Here is a 21,812-nt window from a genome sequence, read left to right on the forward strand (position 1 = left end):
CTGGACCCAACCCTGAAGATCAGGGGAGCTTCTTGGGTCATTGGGACAGCCCCTCCTGCAGCCACCAAAATCCTATGACTCATGAGAGCTGGCCATGCTGCAACACTGCCTTCTCTTGGTTGCTCAGAGGGGACTCTCCTTCCCCTACAACTCCCTCCTCTTCCAGGCTAAGGGAGCTGCCATCCAATCTCTCCATCACTATTCTCTGCAGCCGCACAGCTCCCCTCAAATCTGCCTCCTGTTCCCCCTCCCTGGTTCACCTTGCACAGTGTCTCTGGTCCTCCTCACAGTGCCTGTGTCCTGTGCAGCCCTGGGACCAAAGAGAGGCAGACATTTTGCCTGTGGGCATGGCTTCAATCTTATTGAAAACTGGGGGAGGTATCAGCCAATTTTATTAAGGGAAATCTCTCTTCCACATGCAGATGAACTGTAGGGAAATGGTGGCCATCTTGACAGTAATTACTCTGCTGGCACAAGGTATGCAATATTGAGCCTTATGTTAGCATCATTTGGAATATCATTACCAGTTTAAAACTCCAAATTCTTTGCATTAGAAAATGGGTAAAATAATCATATTGATGTTCCTGCATACTTGAGTCACACTGTTTCTTAAATTGCAGGCTGAAATTGTATCATAATATACAGAAACTGTTTTCCTGAGATTGCCCCTTAATATAACAGTAAATTAAGATTCAGTTGAATAAAATATTTTAGCTCTTTATAGATGGTGCTAGAAGTACCAGATATTTCACCAGTATATCTTAGTGGGGACCTGATTTGTTAATATAAGAGTTTATAAAATATCTGCAACTTGTCTTACAAAAAAGAAGACACACAAAAAAATTGTCTTTTAGTTCTAAGCCTAACAATGCTATTTTGGGTATAGCAATCTCAGTTTTAAATGTAAAACAATTCAGTAGAAGAACACATTCTGCTAAACTTAGCAAGTTGTTAGAATGAGTATTCTTAATTTTTAATGCATTTCTGAAATATTAATTCTTTTAGTCCATCTTTGTTAATGACAATGGTTTGTTGACTTTATATAGGGTGTTTTGAACTGTAGAGGCATAACTTCTTAACTTTCTCTATCAAGATGAGAATATTTTATACCACTAAATGTCCACAGTGAAAAGAATGTGCTTTGTATTGTTAAAAAGTGACATTCATCTAAAATTTATAGTGCATTCATAGATTTTGGTATTTATGTACGTAGAGATTCAACAATGAGCTTGAAGACAGGTGTCATCATAAGATTTAGAAATTTGTTTCAGTGGGGCAGGAACATGCTGTCTTTGTAAGATAGCTGTAGTTATTTGGCTTGTGGATTTTGACATTTTTTTTTCACAATTTGATTTCATCATAATTCCGGTTGTTTTTTTATAAGGAGCTTTGTGTTGTAGAAATAATTTCACATTGGAACTGTTGGGTGAAGAATTTGGGTATGCTCATGTAAAATGTTTGTGACAGTTGTTCTGTGGTCTCTGCAGTATGATGATCCTGATTCCAAAGAACTACAGCTCCTCTTTTGTCAGCAGGATTTATGATCCGTTTTTGTAAATGATGTAACACACATTGTTCCTCCTTTGTTATATTGTGAAATTTAGTAGGTCGTCTTAATTGTTTGATTGATTTTTCTCTTTGTCAGTTGTCTACAAAGGAATCTAGCATCTGAAATTCACCAGGAGGAGGAGTAATCAAGAAGGATGGCTTTTGTTTGAGTTTTCTGAAGGCGTCAGGAGGTTCAGGAATATTTGTGATATGTCTTTTGTTTTGTGAATTCTGGAAGTGCAAACACATGCTGTTTTAAAAAGTGTCAAGCATCGCTATATCTTTTAAAATCATTAGCATAGTTCCGAACTGAAACAAATGTTCATTCTTTAGATAATACCGAATATTAAGCAGATCTGAGTGATTCATTTTTGTTATTGTTTGAATAGTAAAAACAGTCTGTGCTACTTTAGACTATAGATCAGAGCAGTGGTTCCCAAACATGTTCTGCCGCTTGTGCAGGGAAAGCCCGTGGCGGGCCGGGCCGGTTTGTTTACTGGCCGCGTCCGCAGGTTTGGCTGATAGTGGCTCCCAGTGGCCGCGGTTCACTGCTCCAGTAACAAACTGGCCTGGCCCGCCAGGGCACTTAACTTGGCGAGCCGCATGCCAGAGGTTGCCGACCCCTGTTCTAGATGAATGGTCAACAAAGAAGCCTAGGGACTTCCAAGCATTAAAAAGTACTGGGACTAGAGAGAAGAAATTTCTGAATATACTGGGATGCTTAACAAAGGACATTGTATAAAAAAATCAAAGAAAGAAATCAGAAATGCAATGCACAATGCACAATTCATGTCTATAATACTTTCCTCCTCCCCCCATCCTCCATGCCCCCAACCTATTACTTGCTTTCATATGCCCCTGAGCATCATGGTTATGGGCAGGACCAGAAGCATACATGTAGAAATAGCACAAGAAAGAATTAACGCAATGGTTTTGGCCCAAGTGGTAAGTGGAAGCATGAGAAATCTCATGAATAAGACTGTCCTCATGCACGTTTCTGCCTCATCTTGAAAGACCAATAGGTTCAGATAAATGGCATTTGGACTGCTTATCTGAAACATTCACCCATTACTATTTCATACCCAATTAGTGAACAGTCACCACAACAACCTAAAATAAGCAAATATCACCAATATCTAACTTCAGATAATGCCCACGGAAGTCAATTAAAGTTGCCTGCATGTATTTGAAGGCAGAATTTAGCCTGAAGAATTTACTCTATTCAAAATTAGCATAGGTAGAATGAGCTACAGTTATTTAATTCCTTCTTGGAATCATTCAACATTTTTCAATATGAAACACCATCTTTAAAAAGAAAAAAAAATCAGTAAAGCTAGCTTAGCTAATTTTTTATTGTGTATTGTTTATTTTTATATGTATACAGTCATCCAGGGCACCATAAGAATTTATTCCTAGTAGGTCAACTGTTTAGTCTTGCACTGAAAGAGATTTCTCAGCAATGAGGTTAATAAAAAATCAATGTGTTAACAAACCCAAAAGAAATGCAGATTGCTGTAGTAGCCCAGTGACTATATTGTTGCACTACAAACCTGCACCTTTTGGCAACGCATTCTTTGGCAAAACAAGTCTCCATTTTTATTTCCCAATAGGTGCCCACATGTGCACTCACAGTGAGTGTTAAATGGGTAAGAAACCTATAAGCTTTATTCTAAGAGATCACACGTACTGTGACAAAAAACAAAAACAAAACTACAGTATTACTTCTACAAAATAAAAATATGGTGGTAGTAGTATGTATTTGAGCCTTGTATAAATTGGTGAATTTGGTGGCTAATTATCTTTTCAGCCGTTTTGATAAATCTAAATGTAGCATAAGTTGAAATTAACATAAAAATGTGTCTTGCCTTTAAATGTTTCTGAAAAGCAGTAGCCTAAAGAAAAATGCTGCATTTCAGTGCACATATGGCTCTAAGGTCACCAATGTGAACATGTGTGATCCTTGTGGTCCCTTCTAACCCTATGTGTGTAACTTCAAGTGTATCTGTGTGAGCATATGTAACTTCAGTGGTATCTCTTGTGTGAACATCCATAGTTAGTTTAGCCTTTGGACAATTTGTTCTGATGTTTTGCCAGCTAGTGGGGTGGAATGCTTTTCACCAGAAATGTCAGTACTGCAAAAGCAGTGCTTATTCTGTAAATTCTGAAGCTCAAAAGTTTGCTTGGATAGTATTTTAATTTGGTTGTATCTGTTTAAAGTGAAAACTAAGAGGCATTTAGGATGAAATCCTGCCCCTAATAAAGTCAATGGAAGTTTTGCCATTGACTTCTTTGAGGTCAGTCTTTCACCGCTAAAATATAGTTCACTCCACACCAATATGCATTCTAAAGTTATATTATAATCTCCAATCCAGTCATTCCCAAACTCGTTCCGCCGCTTGTGCAGGGAAAGCCCGTGGCAGGCCGGGCCGGTTTGTTTACCTGCCGCATCGGCAGATTCAGCCGATCGCGGCTCCCACTGGCCGTGGTTCACCGCTCCAGGCTAATGGGAGCTGCTGGAAGCGGCGGCAAGCACATCCCTCAGCCCGTGCTGCTTCCCGCAGCCCCCATTGTCCTGGGACGGTGAACCGTGGCCAGTGGGAGCGTGATCGGCCGAACCTGCCAACGCGGCAGGTAAACAAACTGGCCTGGCCTGCGAGGGTGCTTACCCTGGCAAGCCATGTGCCAGAGGTTGCTGACCCCTGATCTGGAATTACTCTCTCAAGTTCTTGTAAGGTTGAGTCATTTTTTGTGTTTCTTGTTAGGGGCTGTAAAATTTTGTCTCAGATATGGGTGGTACCTGAGACTCCTGTTTCTGTTTTGCTGTCAGTATTTGTAGTCATTCTTTCAAGAATATCTGCTATAAGAAACTTCTTACTGCACCTATATTACATATTTAGTGAGTACTCTTGCAATTTCATGATCGTTTTCTGAAATCTAGGTGGCATTTTGCACAATGCTGTCTACAGTGTGATCTGTTGGTATTTGTACTGATTCTGTTGATAAACATATTCATTAAACAGCATACAACCAAGCACTTATTTTTGATTCTGGGCATAATTCTTTGTGTTTTAGTCAGTATTTTGAAAATATAACCATAGGAAATCATTTTCCAGAAGGATAGACTCCAGCCCAGGTGAGCTTCTATGGTAGATTCTTTGTTAATCTCAAATTATTTTAGTATTAATGCTTCTATGACAACTTTTTTAAACATCCAGAAGCTTTTTTCTTACACAGTATTATTCTGTGCTATCCTGAAGCAGAATTCTGAGTGGATCACTTAAATGTGACCAATTATGGATAAATTTGCTGAGATATGTCATTGTGTCCACGAATCTCAGAATATTTTGCACTCTCTCATTGTTTTGATCACTTTTACCCCAAATCACCAGATCATAAACAGTTTGTTCCTTCCATCCCAGCCAGATCCCCAAAGATCTTGGACTTATTGTGTTTGTACTAGTCAGGTGCTGAGGCAATTCCAAGGGGAAGTCACTTAATCCTAGGCTTAAACCTTCATATATAAATGTTCTTGTTACCTGCTTTATTCCCTGAATGATAAGCCTTCCTGTGCTTTCCAGTATCTCAATAATTCACTTAATGCTAAGTGTTGGACAAAATGTTATAGGTTTTTTGTTTTGTTTTGTTTTTTTACAATGAAGTTTTCTTTACTACTAGGATGGCATATTCTGTAGTACCTTCAATAGATAACTCCATGAATTTCTATACTTTCTCTTACTATTTTTTTTTTTGCTTTAGGGCATTTCAAATAGATCTATATCTATCTATATCTGTTTTTCCTCTATTCACACCATCTACAACCATTTATTTTGCATCACTAACTTTTTATGAAATGACAGAGAGGTCAATATATCCTCAAAGTTGCCTTATAAAATGTTAATGTTGCCTTACTGCTGCCAGCTGCCCATTACTAATGCCACAGTATCTCCCCTCACTCCATTCGGTGAATTGTATTCTCTGTTGAGATTCTAAAAATTATTTACATTTTATAATTTTGTTACTGTTTGCTCATCCCATAATATATAGTAACATGGCAGCATATTTTCTTTAACTTCCTTCTACACATCTCAGTAACTTGTGGAGTCTTCTCATTAGAAAAGTTCTTGTATGCCACAGTTATTTATTTGGAGATAGAGCATCACAAAAATGAATCTGGGTAAACTGCAAGAAAACATCTGACCAATGTACACACTTCTCAAATGACAAACCAGGTAAAGCCAGTTGGCAAATGACATGTGAAAGCAGACTTCTAACAGGCAAAAATGTTTGACACTTAAATATGTTACTATGAAGAAATAAAAAATGGATGCTTTTCAAATTATGAAAAAAACCAGTGCCCATTTCAAGTAGTGTTTGCAATAGAAACATGAAATTGGAATATGTCTCCTTACCACCTTTATGTTTATTATGTCTGTATACCTGCTTCTTGCTGTATTAATAGTAATTTTAAAAAATGCCAACAGCTCAAGACTTATAAAGAACATTACAGCTTTTGTGACAACTTTGTTGGGAGTTAGGGGGGAAGGATCAATATATAAAGAATTACATTGAAAAACATGGAAGGTTAAACTTTGTGTCTATGAATTTTGGGTCCACTGATAGTATCCGTTGTGAGATTGTATTGGCTGACCAGTATGTAGAATGTAAGCTAAGAGGTAGCCATAGCTGCAAAGCATTCAGTTTACACAGAGAGAGCTCCAGGCTTGTGCATGTCACATCTCTCTCCTCACATACATCTTTAGCTAAAGTTGTTGTGTATTCTCTTCCAGATATGCAGGAACACATCATAAATACCTATGTTCTAACATCTCTGCTTACTACTCAGAATTCTTAGCTCTGAAAGTTTTTCTTTAAAATATATTCCATTTATTTACTGTTTAATAGTTAGGTCTTTGTAGTATTCTGGAATAACAGCTGAATTAAAGTTTGTCTTTGCATGTCACTAAGCTTCCTATTCCTTGAGTTCCGTAGTGCCTGTTTATAGCATGTGTATGGCATGGAGCAGCGGAAGCTTTTCAGGAGGAAACCAGTGTTCTTGACGCAGGTGGATGCTTAGGTTTTTCTAAGGCTATGTCTACACTGTGCACCTTACAAAAGCATGGCTGTGTGGCCGCTCTTTATCGCCGGGAGAGAGTTCTCCCAGTGACAAAATAAAACCACCTCCAACGAGGGGTGGTAGCTTCATCACCGGGAATGTGGCTCCTGCCAACGAAGTGCTGTCCACACCAGCACTTTGCGCCACTAAAACTTTTGTCGTTCAGGAAGGTGTTCTTTCACACCCCTGAGCGACAAAAGTTTTAGCGACGAAAGTGCCAGTGTAGACAAAGCCTAATAACCCCAATACAGCATAATCATTGGTAGTTTGTTTACTGAGTGTCCAAGCAGAGACAATATCTACTAGAAACAGCTTTAGAGGGATACTTTGCAGAGGGTGCAAGTGGGGATTACACAATGTCTGGAACTCTAGATTCAGTCTCCAAGTAGGTGGAATCATTTAAATAGGAGGATTGATTCTAGTCAGGGCTATGGAGGAAAAAGAAATGTGGGAAAGGGGTGTTGGCTGAGTCATGTCTTTGAATGGTCCTTGTAGTTGTCCTTAAGGCAGAGGCGTGGTGCCTCAGTGTGCTGAAGATGAGGCCTATGATGAGGTCAAAACCCTGTTGGAAAAATCTAATTTTACTCTGAGGACCCTTTACAGATTTTTCTTATATGAATGGTAGAATTTCTTTCAGACCCTATTTTGAAGAATGGAAGAATTTCTAGACTTTAAGTATGTTTCAGTGATTGTTGGAGGGAGACCTTTTGGATGACCAGGCTGTCAGGGTCAGAATATGGTTGCCAATTTTGGTTGGATGTATTCCTGGAGATTTCATCACATGACATAATCCTTAATTAAAGATTAATCGTTAATTCCTGGAAACTTCAGGCCAAACCTGGAGGGTTGGCAACCCTAGGTCAGGATCTTGTGGTTCACATGAAGAACCAGGCTTAAAGACGATACTGAGAAGGTGGGGCAAGAAGACCCTTATTTCTGTGGACAATCAGACAGGTTGCTTATCCTGCTAATCCAGTTTATTTTGATAACACAGAAAGGCAATGAAGATAGTGTTTTTTAAAAATTCAGATCTCTCTGTGCTACACTTACACCATCCTGTGAAAAAAGAGAAAGGTGGAGAAGGAGCTGTAGAAGGACTGTAAATCATGGTATCAATAAGGCAGACATCAATAAGGCAATATAGCACTGGGTTGCCTGCTTTAATCAACCACAGAGAGTAAACAGTGTTCTGATTGAGATTCCAGGAGCTCCTGCCAAAATAGACCTAAGATTTGTAACAGTTATGGTTGGATTTATATTGCTCCTGTGTTTTGTTGTATTTTTTTTTTCTTTTTGAAATGGGTAGAACACCAACTCTGAAAACAATCCCTTAGCTCTATTGAGCACATAACCAATTTTATTGTGATACTGCCCAGCAGAGCCAAGAAAGGAAGATTTGGCTGAAAAAGAGTGTTTGGCAACTTGCAAAAATACTAACGATTTTAAAAACTAAGCAAATAAACAAATCATGAGGCTATACTAACTACTTAAAGGCAGTGTAAGAAGCTGTTAAAGTTTCAGAAGAACAACAATGTGTTTATGCTCAGATTTCTGTAGTATCCAAGGAAAGGAAAGATTCGTCCTTTAGTTGCTGACAGGTTTCAACTATGTTTAGCTTTTGAGATGTGACAAGATTATAGACTGAGGTGGTGTGATTGAAAGCATGTATGAACTGGGTTCAGGACCCTTCTGCAGCACCTTGGGAGTTTATTTTTGTGAGTGTCAATGAAGAAGTATTTCAGGAGTTAATGTTTTCAGGAACAATTTAGTTTATCTGCTACTTAACACTATTTTATTTCAGTATCATTATCACATCTTATCACAGTTATGCTTTTCAAACATACAGAGTAACATTTTAAAAAAAGGTAAAGTATATTTTACATTCAATCCCATTGAATGGATATTCTGAAGTATAAAAAAAGTTTTCTATAGTAGCACTGATATTGTCATTTCAGTAAGTTTTTTTTTTTTTTTTCTCACACCATTACAAAACCAAAAAAGTTATCCCAGATGAACATAGAATCATAGGACTGGAAGGGACCTCAAGAGGTCATCTAGTTCAGTCCCCTGTACTTAAGGCAGGACTAAGTATTATCTAGACCAGTGGTTCTAAACCTGGGGTGCATGCGCCCCCTGGGGGTGCGAGATGCCCTTTCTGGGGGTACGAGACATTTTTTTTAGAAGGTAAATCATCGAAAACACAAATTAAGCACAGGTAAGTAAGTACAACTACTTTGTTTCATGAAACCTGTGTATTTATTAACATACATTTTTTAATGATTGCTTTAAGATACAAACAAAAATATATCTAGGTTTAAGGGTTGCAAGAACATACTTTGATTTTTGATAAGGGGTGCAAGAACATATTTTGAGAACCAAAGGGGTGCAGGCTGCAGTAAAGGTTAAGAACCACTGATCTAGACCATCCCTGACAGCTGTTTGTCTAACCATCTCTTTAAAATCTCCAATGATGGAGGTCCCACAACCTTCCTAGGCAATTTATTCCATTGCTTAACCACCCTTACAGTTAGGAAGCTTTTCATAATGTCTACCCTAAACCTCCCTTGCTGCAATTTAAGCCCGTTGCTTCTTGTCCTATCCTCAGAGGTTAACAAGAACAGTTCTTCTCCCTCTTCCTTGTAACAATCTTTTATGTACTTGAAAACTGTTATTATGTCCCCTGTCTGTCTTCTCTTTTCTAGACTAAACAAACCCAATTTTTTCAATCTTCCCTCATAGGTCAAGTTTTCGAGACATTTGATCACTTTTGTTGCTCTTCTCTGGACTTTCTCCAGTTTGTCCACATCTTTCCTGAAATGTGGCACCCAGAACTGGACACAATACTCCAGTTGAGGCCTAATCAGCGCGGAGTAGAGCGGAAGAATTACCTCTCATGTCTTGCTTACAACACTGCTGCTAATACGTCCCAGAATAATGTTCACTTTTCTTGCAACAGTGCTACACTGTTGATTCATATTTAACACTATGATTTCCAAATCCCTTTCCTCAGTACTCCTTTCTAGGTAGTCATTTCCCATTTTGTATGTGTGCAGCTGATTGTTCCTTCCTAAGTGGAGTACTTTGCATTTGTCCTTATTGAATTTCATTTTGAATTTTAATCCTGTCCCCCAAAGCACTGCAACTCCTCCCAGTCTGCAAACTTTATAAGTGTACTCTCTATGGATTATCTAAATCACTGAAAAATATAGTTATTTAATTCTTAGGGAAAGAGGGAAATGGTCTATGCTCATGCGTTGATGTTATTGCACTTGTCTGGTTAGTATTTTTAATAATAATAATATTAATTAATTAATACTTAGCTCTTATATAGCAATTTTCACCAGTAGATCTCAAAGTACTTTACAAAGGAGGTGAGCCATATTCGCCATGTACACTAGACATATCAAACCCAACTTTTTAGTAGAATAAGTTTTAAAATAAACCAGGTCTAAAACATTACAAGAGGCAATCAACTAGGGGATCTCTATTTTGTGAAAGGTGCTTTCTTTCTCTTCACCTTCAAAGTAATGCAAATCTCTGGTTAGTAACACAGTGAGTATGCTCATTGATATTTATTATTAAGTAGCTCTTGACACCTGATTGAGACAAGGTGAAAATCTTCACAATTGCTAATGTTGAAATCTGTGTACTAGAAGAAAAGAGGGAATAAGATATATTGCAGACAAGGGATATGCCCTTATTTGGAATGACTCAAGGAGGCAATTTTTTACTTTGTTCTCAAAGTTACTGCATGACACGATTTCCATTTTTCACTGGTCATTTTGGAAATAATAGTAACATGATACTATTAAAATCAATTGATTAAAAATGTATCAATAAGAAATACAATATGGTGAAATTGAAATTCAAGGTTAACAATCAGTAACTTAAATATATCAGGAATGGTGTGTGTGTGTGTGCGCACACACACTTATTTATTTTTAGGCTGGTGAGCAAAACCCAGCTTCTAGTCATTTTTGTTTCAAGCCAATGTAATTGATTCAACTCCCTTTGTCTTCCCATGTACTTGAAAATTAATTTAATTTTATGTTTACATAGTCTCTTTCATTCCAATGGATGTTAAGCATTTTAGACTGTACAAAATATAGAGTGAGCATGGTTCCACCACTGAAACATAGGCATAATTGGAATCATACACAACAACTCTTTAACAGCAAGCAGCAACACTGTAGAGATGTTTTAGAATAGGATGTGAAGAAGAATTTCATATCCAATTGAAACTGCATAGGGAATTTAGGTGGGCCAGAATATAATTACCCACATAGGATTTTTTTTTTATCAGGACACTGTGGATGACACTCAGATTTTAGTGAAGAGTGCTAAGGATCTGTACACAAAAGGTTAGGATATAAATTTGCAATGTAATTTGATGGGATGAAGTTCCAAAAAATAGGGTGAACTACTAGAATATTAGGAACAAAGATATGGTTAAAAAAACCCCAAAATAAATAGGACTTAAAAAGAATGATTTCCTGGTTTCATTACTTAATTCTTGGAAGTTATGTCTACCAGAAGTTGGATCAGTTGGTGGTGGTTTGTACCTGCAAACTTGGGAATGTTTTGGGTACGTACAGACTACCCGCCGGATTGGGGGGTAGTAATCAATCTGTCGGGGATCGATTTATCGCGTCTCGTCTAGACGCGATAAATCGATCCCCGAACACGCTCCCCAACTGCACCAGAGCGAGAGGCAGAAGTGGAGTCGACGGGGTAGCCACGGCCGTCGATCCTGCACCGTGAGGACCTGAGGTAAATCTATCTAAGATACGTCGACTTCAGCTACGCTATTCTCGTAGCTGAAGTTGCGTATCTTAGATTGATTCCCCCCCCTAGTGTAGACCAGCCCTTAGTGTGCAGTGGATGGGGTGGTTGAGTAAACTTGGATAATGCAGAGATAAAGGCCAGATATCTATCTGGGTAGATACATTAGTAAATAGTTGAGTGTTGAGGTTCCTTCAGATTAGGTGTCTCCACTGACTTCTATTTCACAGACCTAGAAATAACCACTTTGCCTCTAATAACATTTTCTGGATCTGTACTTTATGCCCTAACCCCTCTGTTATATAGCAACAATTGCTGATTCAGCACCAGTTTCTTTCCAGTGCGCAGTTTTTAAACTGCATCATTACCAAAAATGTACAACTTAGAAACATGGAGTAAATGCTTTACTTAGAACAAAATGAACAAATTATTGAGGAGTGCATAGACTGCTGAAGTAACTTTATCCTAAGGGACTTTTCACCATCTTAATTGATTTTTTCCCTGAGATTTTGCTCATCTTATTAAATGAGTCCTTAGAGGAGTGAAACAGTAGGTTACCTCTTTGAGAGCAAAGGACAACCTGACTTATTTGCTGCGATTATCAATTTGTCCTTATCTTCATGAAGAGAAATACTTTTTCATCCCTCTGAAACAGCTTGTGATGATGAATAAAACAATAAAGAATAGTTGGTGTGAACTTCAGCTAGATCCTATTTAATTTTTAAATATCACATGTAATTTTTTGAAGATTGAACATAATTTTGTCTCTTCTACAGGTTTCTGGCAGGTGCAATTGATTGAACTATTGCATTTTGTACTTTAACACTGAACAGTTACATTTTTAGTAAAAATATGTTCTGTGTTTAGCAGCACTAAACCAGCCTTCCAGCCTCAGTCTATTGAATGAAAAAAAGGTGTTGGAGTGTGACACATGATTGTAGAAAATACAGCATTCACTCATAGCTTTTTAGCCTGCTCCCACTGAAAACCATGGCAAAGTGTGGGGCATAGGGCCCAATATGTACTATGTGGGTGTGCTGATTGCTCCTTTATGGGCTTGATCCTGAAATATTGAATTCAGTGGGAATTTTGCTATTGATTTCTATGTGCACTGGGTCAGGCCCTAATTACAATCCAAATTGCATCCTGCATTATAGGTAGCAGTGCGGGAGAGGAAGCAGGTTCCTGTTCCATCCAATGCACTGTCCAAAGTAGCTTTGCCTGTGTATCGGGGAATGTATGCAACATCAGGGGTACGCCGAGTGCAGTTTATTCATGCCATGGAATAGTGGAGGAAGCCAGGGGGAGATTTTGATTCAGATGGTCACAGTATCTCACCTGAGCTGCTTCCAGAGCAGTGCAACAATGCCCTGTACTTCTCAAGATTCATGGCAGGACTATAATTCAGCCCTAGTTAACTTAGCTTTAATAATTAACTTATAAATTTGTTATTCAAGTGAATTTTAATTATTATTTTTAAAATGCTTCCTAATAAGATCATTTTCCTTCAATCTTGTTTGTTTAAAATTCTATGGTTAAAAAGTCTTAAATTGAAAGAAAAAAGCAGTAAATCAAGTTAACGATGTTTGGATAATTTAAATAAAAAATGTAAGTGGCAAATTCTCCTATACTTTCTCTTAGACTAAATAAAAATGGTAAAGCAGGCAAGCTACTCTGTACTCTTTTCATAATGAAGTGTTCTGTTGGAAATGGGAGACTTTCAGACTATTTTCCCAAAGTGTTTTCTTGATACCTCTATAAAACAAAGATACATGTTTATATTAGTCTTTGGGAAGGTTCCCTTTTATGTTCCTGATCCTACTGTATATACCTTTTCTCTCCTTTTGTTCTGTTTAAAAGAATGGCAAATACTCAGTAGACTTATTTTGGGGGAGGGGAAGGTTGTATATATTGTACATATATGTAACCCCCTCTTATGTATAAAGAACAGAAGGTATGTTGGGTTCAAGCTCTTTTGTTCCTAAAATGATTTGATATATGAATCACAAGTTAGCGCGCGGTCAGTTGTGATTTGATAAGAAGTTTAGAAGAAATAGTTTTCCTTTCTTTTGTCATTAAGAGATCCACTTCGTTCTTTTCCTATTTAGTTGTCTACTCTTTGTCAGGCTTCAGACTAATGAGAAAGTCTTAGAATGGTCCTTTGCTGTCTAAACACCAAGCACGTAAATGCTTTTCAATAGAAAAAACACAAGAAATGCGTGCAGAGATAATACATAGCCTGAAAAATACTTGTGTGCTGACAGCTATCCAACAGTGTTGTCACAGCAGGAAGACATCAGTTGAAGAAACAGATAGCGACCTCAAAAAAAAAAAAAAAAAAAAAAAAAAAAAAAGTCTGGTCAGCAGTGTGGACAGGGTTTCACAAGATTATAAATCACCCCAGGGTCGCTCTGTTCCCACCATAAAGAGAGCGTGGTCGTTTTATTGTAATCTAATAAGCTATGGGAGCAAAGGACAGCTCCAGTGTGTGTGTTTGAAAAAAAAATCTTGATTACAGTTTCAAAACTATACAGTTTCCCTTGCCATTGAAGTGCAGATTATGGGGGTTAAGGCCATTTTAGGATTGGATTACCTTTTTATAGCTGTATGTTATTCCCTTGTTCATGAATCAGAAGGTACTTAAATTAAACTGAACGTTTGGGAGTAATCCTAATATGTAGTGGGGTGGTAGAAATTTAATCACTATTTAGTTATAGATTGTTAGCCATGTAAGTCCTTCATTGTCAAGAGTTTTTACACTGAATCAAACATCCATCTTTCACTTGATGAGTTGAGAGGGGAATACATATCTCATCATTTCAATCTTGTTCAAATGTTAGTGTGTGCGGTGACATGCGAATGAGAAGAGGCTGGGGAAAATACAGTAGAACTATGTTTTTAATGTCATTTTTGCTTCCAATTTAATCCTGTTTTCAGCACAGGAATATAGTACCTGCTTCCTTAAGGTATTCTATATTGATTGTTAAAAAGTAACACATGGAAAGTTTATATTTTAGGATCCTTTATCTTTAAATCTTATAAGTAAAGTCAAAGCAGGGATCTGCAGGACCCAAGACGAGAAGCAGAAGGAGGGTCTGCTGTATCCTCTAATTTTTCTGCCTTTTGCAGTTTTTAATCCCATAAAGGATTTTTCAGATTTTCCTCCAAGCCTTGTGTTTTTTGTTCAGAAATTTAGCAGATTATTGAGACAGCAGGGCCGGCTCTAGGCACCAGCAAAGCAAGCAGGTGCGTGGGGCGGCAAATTTGCAGGGGGTGCAAGAATCCAGCATGGGAGCTGAGAACCAACAGGGAGCCCTGGGAGCTGTAGTTCCTTGGTTAGCTTCCTGCCTATAGAGCCAGCCCTGGAATAGGGAAAGAACTACATTTCCCAGCGTTCCCTTGGCCGCAATTAACAGGAAAGGGAGGGGAAAAATTTTTTTTGCTTGGAGCAGCAAAAAACCTAGAGCGGCCCTGTGAGACAGACAAGTAAAGCAAGTCGTTCCAGAAGGCAAGTGATGATGTGAGCAGCAGAGATCTAGAAGTTGATGAAGAAAATGGTACAGTTCTCTTGCTACCATCAGCCAGTAAAAGGCTTCATTGCGTCCCTCCACTTGTGTTCACATGCCTGCTTGGATTTGCTATATGATGAAGTCCCGTAATACCGTGTATCTGAGCCTAAGCAATATTCCACTCACTGCTGTGCACGAGTGAGTGTATTTTGTGAATCTGCTGCTTACAGTAAGCAACAGAGAGAAACTGAAAAGCAATTAAAAACTGAATAGGTCTGCTCACACTTGCCACTCTTGCCCAGGCCCTGGTTAGCGTCTATGCTTAGAAGGTATGGCCATCAGGGTGGACTAAGGGGTGAAACTTGAAAAGGCTTAGATTTTCCTTAGGGCAGATTCAGGCCCTTTCTTCAGAGTATATGACTGCCACTAAATGAAGGAAAAAACGACACATATACACACACACTTTAAGTGCATCTGGACAATAGTGAGACTCATGAACTGTTTTGTCTGCAACTCTCCATTCCCACTTTATCCTATTTAGCTTGACTTTCACAGCCATGATATGCATAGCTGTGTCACCACAAAAAGTTCTAATACCTGGGAGTCAGTCCCTTGGGTCAGAGAAATCCACAACAGCCGATATCTTGGACCAAAAGTCAGCAAACAATTATTTGAATTAAATATTGGTTTGACATTTTGAAAGGATATTTTAATGTTCACTTAGGGGAGCACTAACAATATTGTAACAGTTTTGATAGGAAGCTTTTAAGCTTTAGTTCAAATATTTTCATACTTGAGGATCTCAGACTACTATATCTATAGAAGGTTCATAAGACATAATTATCCTTAATTCAATTTACTAATCATATTTTAATTTTACAACTTATCTACCTTGCTTTGTCTGCCAGAGTGTACCTGTAGAATCATACTGACTCCTTGAGATAAACTCTGTCAGAGTTGGCTGATTTACTGAATTTTGATTTCTAGGAAGCAGACTAATATTGTGAGAAGAAATACAGTGCAGGTGGCTGCTTGCTTCAGGCATAATTTATGTTGCATTTCAAACTCCAAAAGGTAAATGAGTGGAAATGGCAATCATTGTTATAGCTCCTGGTTTTCATGTGATAGCATTTTTCAAACCTGCTCAGTGTGGTAGTGTGACCTGCGCTAACAATTTTTGCTACCTCCTTCTTCAGAAAGTCTTAAACACACAATGTGGGCTTTTCCTCACTTGCTTTCTTTAACAAAGATGCATAGTGAAGTGAATATTAACTGCCTATCCTGTTATACTGGATATTGATGATAATAATTTGCATTTACATTAGTAGGGTGAGCCTTTGGTCTACTCTAGTTCACTTGTTCCCCTATTGTTCTCCCTAGTCTATCATTGTTCCCCTTTTACTCCTTGCTTCCACCCCCTTAAGCTCTTAATATAGGCAGCTCTTACCCTGTGCCTAATAGGACTGACAGAATCTCCTAGTGCTGCTATCGGTGTCATTCCATTAATTGAAAATGGGGCATGATTGATAGCTAGGTAAGTTCCATTTCCCCTTGGACAGAAAGCATTCCATGCCTGACTTCCCCAGTCCCCTTTTTGGTCAAGAGAGTAACACCACCAAAGTAATTCCCATACCAAACCAAAAGGGTGCATAATGCTGCAAAGGTCCATATACTATCTGTTTTAGAGATGTAGAACTCTCATTGATATTGGTGGGTCTTCAGAAGAAAGGCAGAAAAGAGACTATGCTGCTAAGGGCTTAATTTTACCCTGCCTTCCACTCTGTGCAGCTGCATTGATTACCCTGAGGTCTCTCAAGATATCTGCCAGGCAAGAATTTTGCCCTAAATCTTTTGAATGGTTTGGCTGAAAGATCTGCAAGTGTTTATTAAACCTTCTTTTTGCTAGTAAAAGAAAATCTGTAATACATTTAGAGTGAATATTTACTCTGCTATGAAGAATTCACTTGAGCAACCACAGTGCATTAAAACAAAGGGAGAATGTTGCATAAAAATTGTCAGCATTCATGAGACATTGCAATGAAAAAAAACCTTCCCATCCCCTCCCTCAGATGACAATAGTGATATTCTTCAGGGTAATACCCACATAAGTCAGTTTTACATATTATTGTTAGAAGTAGCATCTGAGTGAGTTGTTTTACATATGATGTTGTATTATCTGCATTTGTGTTCTCAAAGTAAACTGCAGGAGTGCACATGCCAGGGTGTATTTTTTGGTTAGTGACATAAGGTAGATTGGTTAAGGTAGAGAAACAAATGCAGTTGCTTTGATTTATCACTTGTGACATTAGCATGTACTATACTGCTCTCCTGGAAACAAAATGGTTGCACCTGAGGACAGTGATATAAACATGACTTTGATTATTTGAAACAAACCATTAGGCTTTGATGAAAGAACTATTACTATAGTAGATCTTGTGCAGAGAGAATGCTTGGAGATAATGGATGAGGAACCTACAAATTGATTGTTTAGAATTTAAAGTCACATGTTTGTTAGATATCTATTTACTCTATGAAGTTCAAACATGAACAATGCAAGCTAATGTTTATCGGAAAGCTAGTTAGAAAGAAAACAGTATTAAAACTAACTTTCCCCCCTACTTTAACAGTTAATACTGTATTTTAAAACTTGTAATATAAATTGGGTAATTAACTGTATATATGATGTTAATTTAAGGCTATTTCCAGGTTAAGGAACTATCAATATATGCTGTCAGAATTATAGAACTTTAAAATTGTGTCTTTTAGTTGTTAGGCAATTTGATCATATATATTAAAATATTTGTTCTAATCCACAAATCACATTTTAGGTAGATTTGATTGTATATTTTTCTCTCTTTATAATTTGCAAGTTTTTATAGCAAAACATCTAGACTGCAAAATTAGCCTTTTCTTTCTATCTACCTTCCACTTTTTCTTGAGGTTTTGGAAACTCTAGTCATTTTCATAATCCTCATTTCATGTTGATTTCCTCTTCACTCATTCTGTGCACATTACCAAGATTGTCTTAATGTTGTGCAATTCAGTATTTCCCTTACAGTTTGTAAATGTGTCTTTGTTTAATTTTCTGCACAAATGCTTTAAAGTGAAATGTCACTTTTACAAAGGAGTCAGATTGACATCTCTGAATAATGAAGCCCCTCTGTATATCAACAAGAAAATTACAGGAGGAGCATTGGCAAGGTTTCCTCTTAGTCCTTTAAAACTGACCCAGCAGGTGGGTAGTTAATTTTAGTATCTGTTCCAATTCGGTCTTTGGTGTATCCATCCAATAAACTTTCTGTTGAAACTGCCAACAGCTATTCAAACTGTGACTGTGGGTCTTGTAACCTGGCCTCCTGTCCACCAGTAAGTGGACTTCAGTCCCTGGCAAAATCATGGAGTAGGTCCACAAGGAATCCATTCTGAAGCACTTTGAGGAGAGGAAGGAACAGTCAACATGGATTCACCAAGGGCAAGTCATGCCTGACCAACCTGATTGCCTTCTATGATGAGATAATTGGCTCTGTGGATAAGGGGAAAGCGGTGGATGTGATATATTTTTATTGTAGCAAAGCTTTTGATACGGTCTCCCACACTATTCTTGCCAGCAAGTTAAAAAAGTATGGATTGGATGAATGGATATAAGGTGGATAGAAAGCTGGCTAGATTGTTGGGCTCAATGGATAGTGATCAATGGCTTGATATCTAGTTGGCAGCCGGTATCAAACGGAGTGCCCCAGGGGTTGGTCCTGGTGCCGGTTTTGTTCAACATCTTTATCAATGATCTGGATGATGGGATTAATTGCACCCTCAGCAAGTTCGCAGATGACACTAAACTGGGGGGAGTGGTAGATATGCTGGAGGGTAGGGATAGAGTCCAGAATGACCTAGACAAATTGGAGGATTGGGCCAAAAGAAATCTTATGAGGTTCAACAAGGACAAGTGCAGAGTTCTGCACTTAGGAAGGAAGAATCCCATGCACTGCTACATGCTGGGGTCTGACTGACTAAGCAGCAGTTCTGCAGAAAAGGACCTGGGGATTACAGTGGATGAGAAGCTGGATATGAGTCAGCAGTGTACCTTCATTGCCAAGAAGGCCAATGGCATATTGACCTGTATTAATAGGAGCATTGCTAGAAGATCGAGGGAAGTGATTATTCCCCTCTATTTGGCACTGGTGAGGTCACACCTGGAGTATTGCATCCAGTTTTGGTCCCCCCACTACAGAAGGGATGTGGACAAATAGGAGAGAGTCCAGCGGAGGGCAACAAAAATGATTAGGGGGCTGGGGCACATGACTTACAAGGAGAGGCTGAGGGAACTGGGGTTATTTAGTCTTCAGAGTGAGGGAGAGATTTGATAGCAGCCTTCAACTACTTGAATGGGGGTTCCAAAGAGGATGGATCTAGGCTGTTCTCAATTGTGGCAGATGACAGAACAAGAAGCAATGGTCTCAAGTTGCAGTGGGGGAGGTCTAGGTTGGATATAAGGAAACACTTTTTCACTAGGAGGGTGGTGAAGCACTGGAATGGGTTACCTAGGGAGGTGGTGGAATCTCCATCCTTAGAGGTTTTTAAGGCCTGGCTTGACAAAGCGTTGGCTGGGATGATTTAGCTGGTGTTGGTCATGGTTTGACCAGGGGATTGGACTAGATGACCTCCTGAGGTCTCTTCCAACCCTAATCTTCTATGATTCTATGACTGAAGCTACCAATTTACTTTAGATTGGATTGTTGACACTTGACAGCTGTGAGAGTCCTCTGGTGGGGAGTCCCTCCCAGGAATGAGTCTTCCTGCATGTACTTCTGCTCCAAGGGAATGGGGGCAGTGGCCAATGTTCTCTTTATATATGGTTATAAAAACACTGAAGATAACTAACTTTGTTACTCTGAGATGGAGTACCATAAAAGACAGTGGATCAGCAATTTCAATGACACTTTGCTAGTCTGCACCCATTAGGGATCTGGCCTAGTGTTCTCAGAAGTAATGTTGTTCTCTTGGCTCTATTTTGAGATGGAAATGATAGACCAGGGGTCGGCAATGTTTGGCACGCGGCTCGCCAGGGTAAGCACCCTGGCGGGCTGGGCCAGTTTATTTACCTGCTGATGCGGCAGGTTCGGCCGATCGCGGCCCCCACTCGCCGTGGTTCACCATCCTGGGCCAATGGGGGTGGCAAGAAGCGGCGCGGGCAGAGGGATGTGCTGGCCACTGCTTCCTGCTGCCCCCATTGGCCTGGAACGGTGAACTGCGGCCAGTGGGAGCCTCGATCAGCCAAACCTGCGGATGCAGCAGGTAAACAAGCCGGCCCGACCTGCCAGGGTACTTACCCTGGCAAATTGCGTGCCAAAGGTTCCCGATCCCTGATATAAAGGATAGTATTCCTCTGGAGTCAGAGACCTGCAACTGGCCAGCTGGTTGGCTAATTAGCCCCACCTGCTGCACTTGGGCAAAGATGAGCAATTTAATTGGCTGGAGGAGCAGGGAATGGGAGAGAGGGTTGCAATACCTGCCAGAGGCTGGAGCAACTGCAGGGAGCAGGAGCTCCAAGAAACAGAAGGGAGACTGGGGAAAGTCCTGTTATCTCAAAGGGCACTGAGGTAAGAGCCAGGAACTTTTGCATCTGACGAAGTGGGTATTCACCCACGAAAGCTTATGCTCCAATACATCTGTTAGTCTTTAAGGTGCCACAGGACTCTTTGTTCCTTTTTTCAGATCCAGACTAGCATGGCCACTGATACAGGAACTTTTGGGTTGATGAACTTGTGAGATTGCGGGACAGACTTGGGGGAAAGGGACTAACCTGTACAGACTTTGTGGGGAAAGGCTTTGAAGCTTTGATTCAGCTTTCTATGAAGAAGGCTTGAAATAAAGCCCACAGCAATTAATCAGATTGGGGACTATCCTGCCTGGATTCTGTGAGAGGGCCTCAGGCAGGATTTCCCCAGCGAGGAAGCTGGTTTTGTAGGCACCAGGCTGGGTTCAACTGGAAGAGGGTGCTATAAGGTAGGCCCAATCCTTCACAGATCCAAAAACTGTTTAACATGAAAAGACCAAATCTTTCTTTATTTCAGACCCCTAAATGGCTTCCTGATGTATTAAAATGCTTCAGTAAAATGTAAGTGCAAATGTGAGTACTAAAATCCAAACATATCTGTATCAGTTGCATACTTGCATTTTTAAATAATTGACGTATCCTGCAAACCTCTAAAAATATCTGTACTGGGAAATAAAACTTCCTGAGAATGTTTGGAAATAGTTAAATACATTCTATGAGATAAACATTATCCTTTAACAATCTCTTCATCTTTTAAAGTTCCTCTCTTTCACCACAAATCCCTGGCTTAATCTTCCTTTTTGTACCTGTGTTAATTAGAAGTAATAAATTGACATTCAATTGATCTGCCAACAACTCCTCTTCAGTGGGCTCAATGTTATCTAGATTCTCACACTTAACTGTATTGTGTTTGATTAGGGTAAATTACCAAATTATTATTGTTTTTATTTTATTGAAATAAACTGTTCTTTCTAATTTAAATTTACTAATTTTTAAAAAGCAACTAAATATGCTGTTTTTATAAAACCTCTTGATTTAAACAGTGTTTTATGGAAATGCGTAAAAAGGAGACAATTCCCCCTCCCAGTTTGAACAATAAACTTACATGGTTCCAGTATATTTTTCATAATCAATAAACCTGCAGGTGAGCAATCTGTTGTCTGAAGCTGAATGTTCTGAAACTTCCAAGATTGAATTCACCTTTAGAGTTTCATGGTAGAATAAATTAAATGGGTTTCTAATCTTATGATCAGGTGTGTGAAATAAAACACAGCACTGATTCAACTTCCTAAGGTGTCTCGCATAT

At 39.0% G+C, this 21,812-nt stretch overlaps 1 protein-coding gene across 16 annotated transcripts in view; it reads left to right on the forward strand.

Annotated features, from left to right (window-relative positions):
- DACH1 (dachshund family transcription factor 1) overlaps positions 1-21,812 on the forward strand; it is a 457,475-nt gene that overhangs the window by 36,290 nt on the left and 399,373 nt on the right. The window contains exon 1 of one of the 16 annotated variants that reach the window (XM_042861709.2): positions 20,352-21,067. The exons of the other annotated variants lie outside the window; for them this stretch is intronic. Within the exon in view, the coding sequence (XP_042717643.2) occupies positions 20,994-21,067 (74 nt within the window). The 5' untranslated portion in view covers positions 20,352-20,993. Of the gene's footprint in view, positions 1-20,351; positions 21,068-21,812 lie in introns of those variants that run through there. 16 annotated transcript variants of the gene reach the window in all.

Source organism: Chrysemys picta, chromosome 1 (assembly GCF_011386835.1).
Source record: "Chrysemys picta bellii isolate R12L10 chromosome 1, ASM1138683v2, whole genome shotgun sequence".
NCBI classification, from domain to species: Eukaryota; Metazoa; Chordata; order Testudines; family Emydidae; genus Chrysemys; species Chrysemys picta.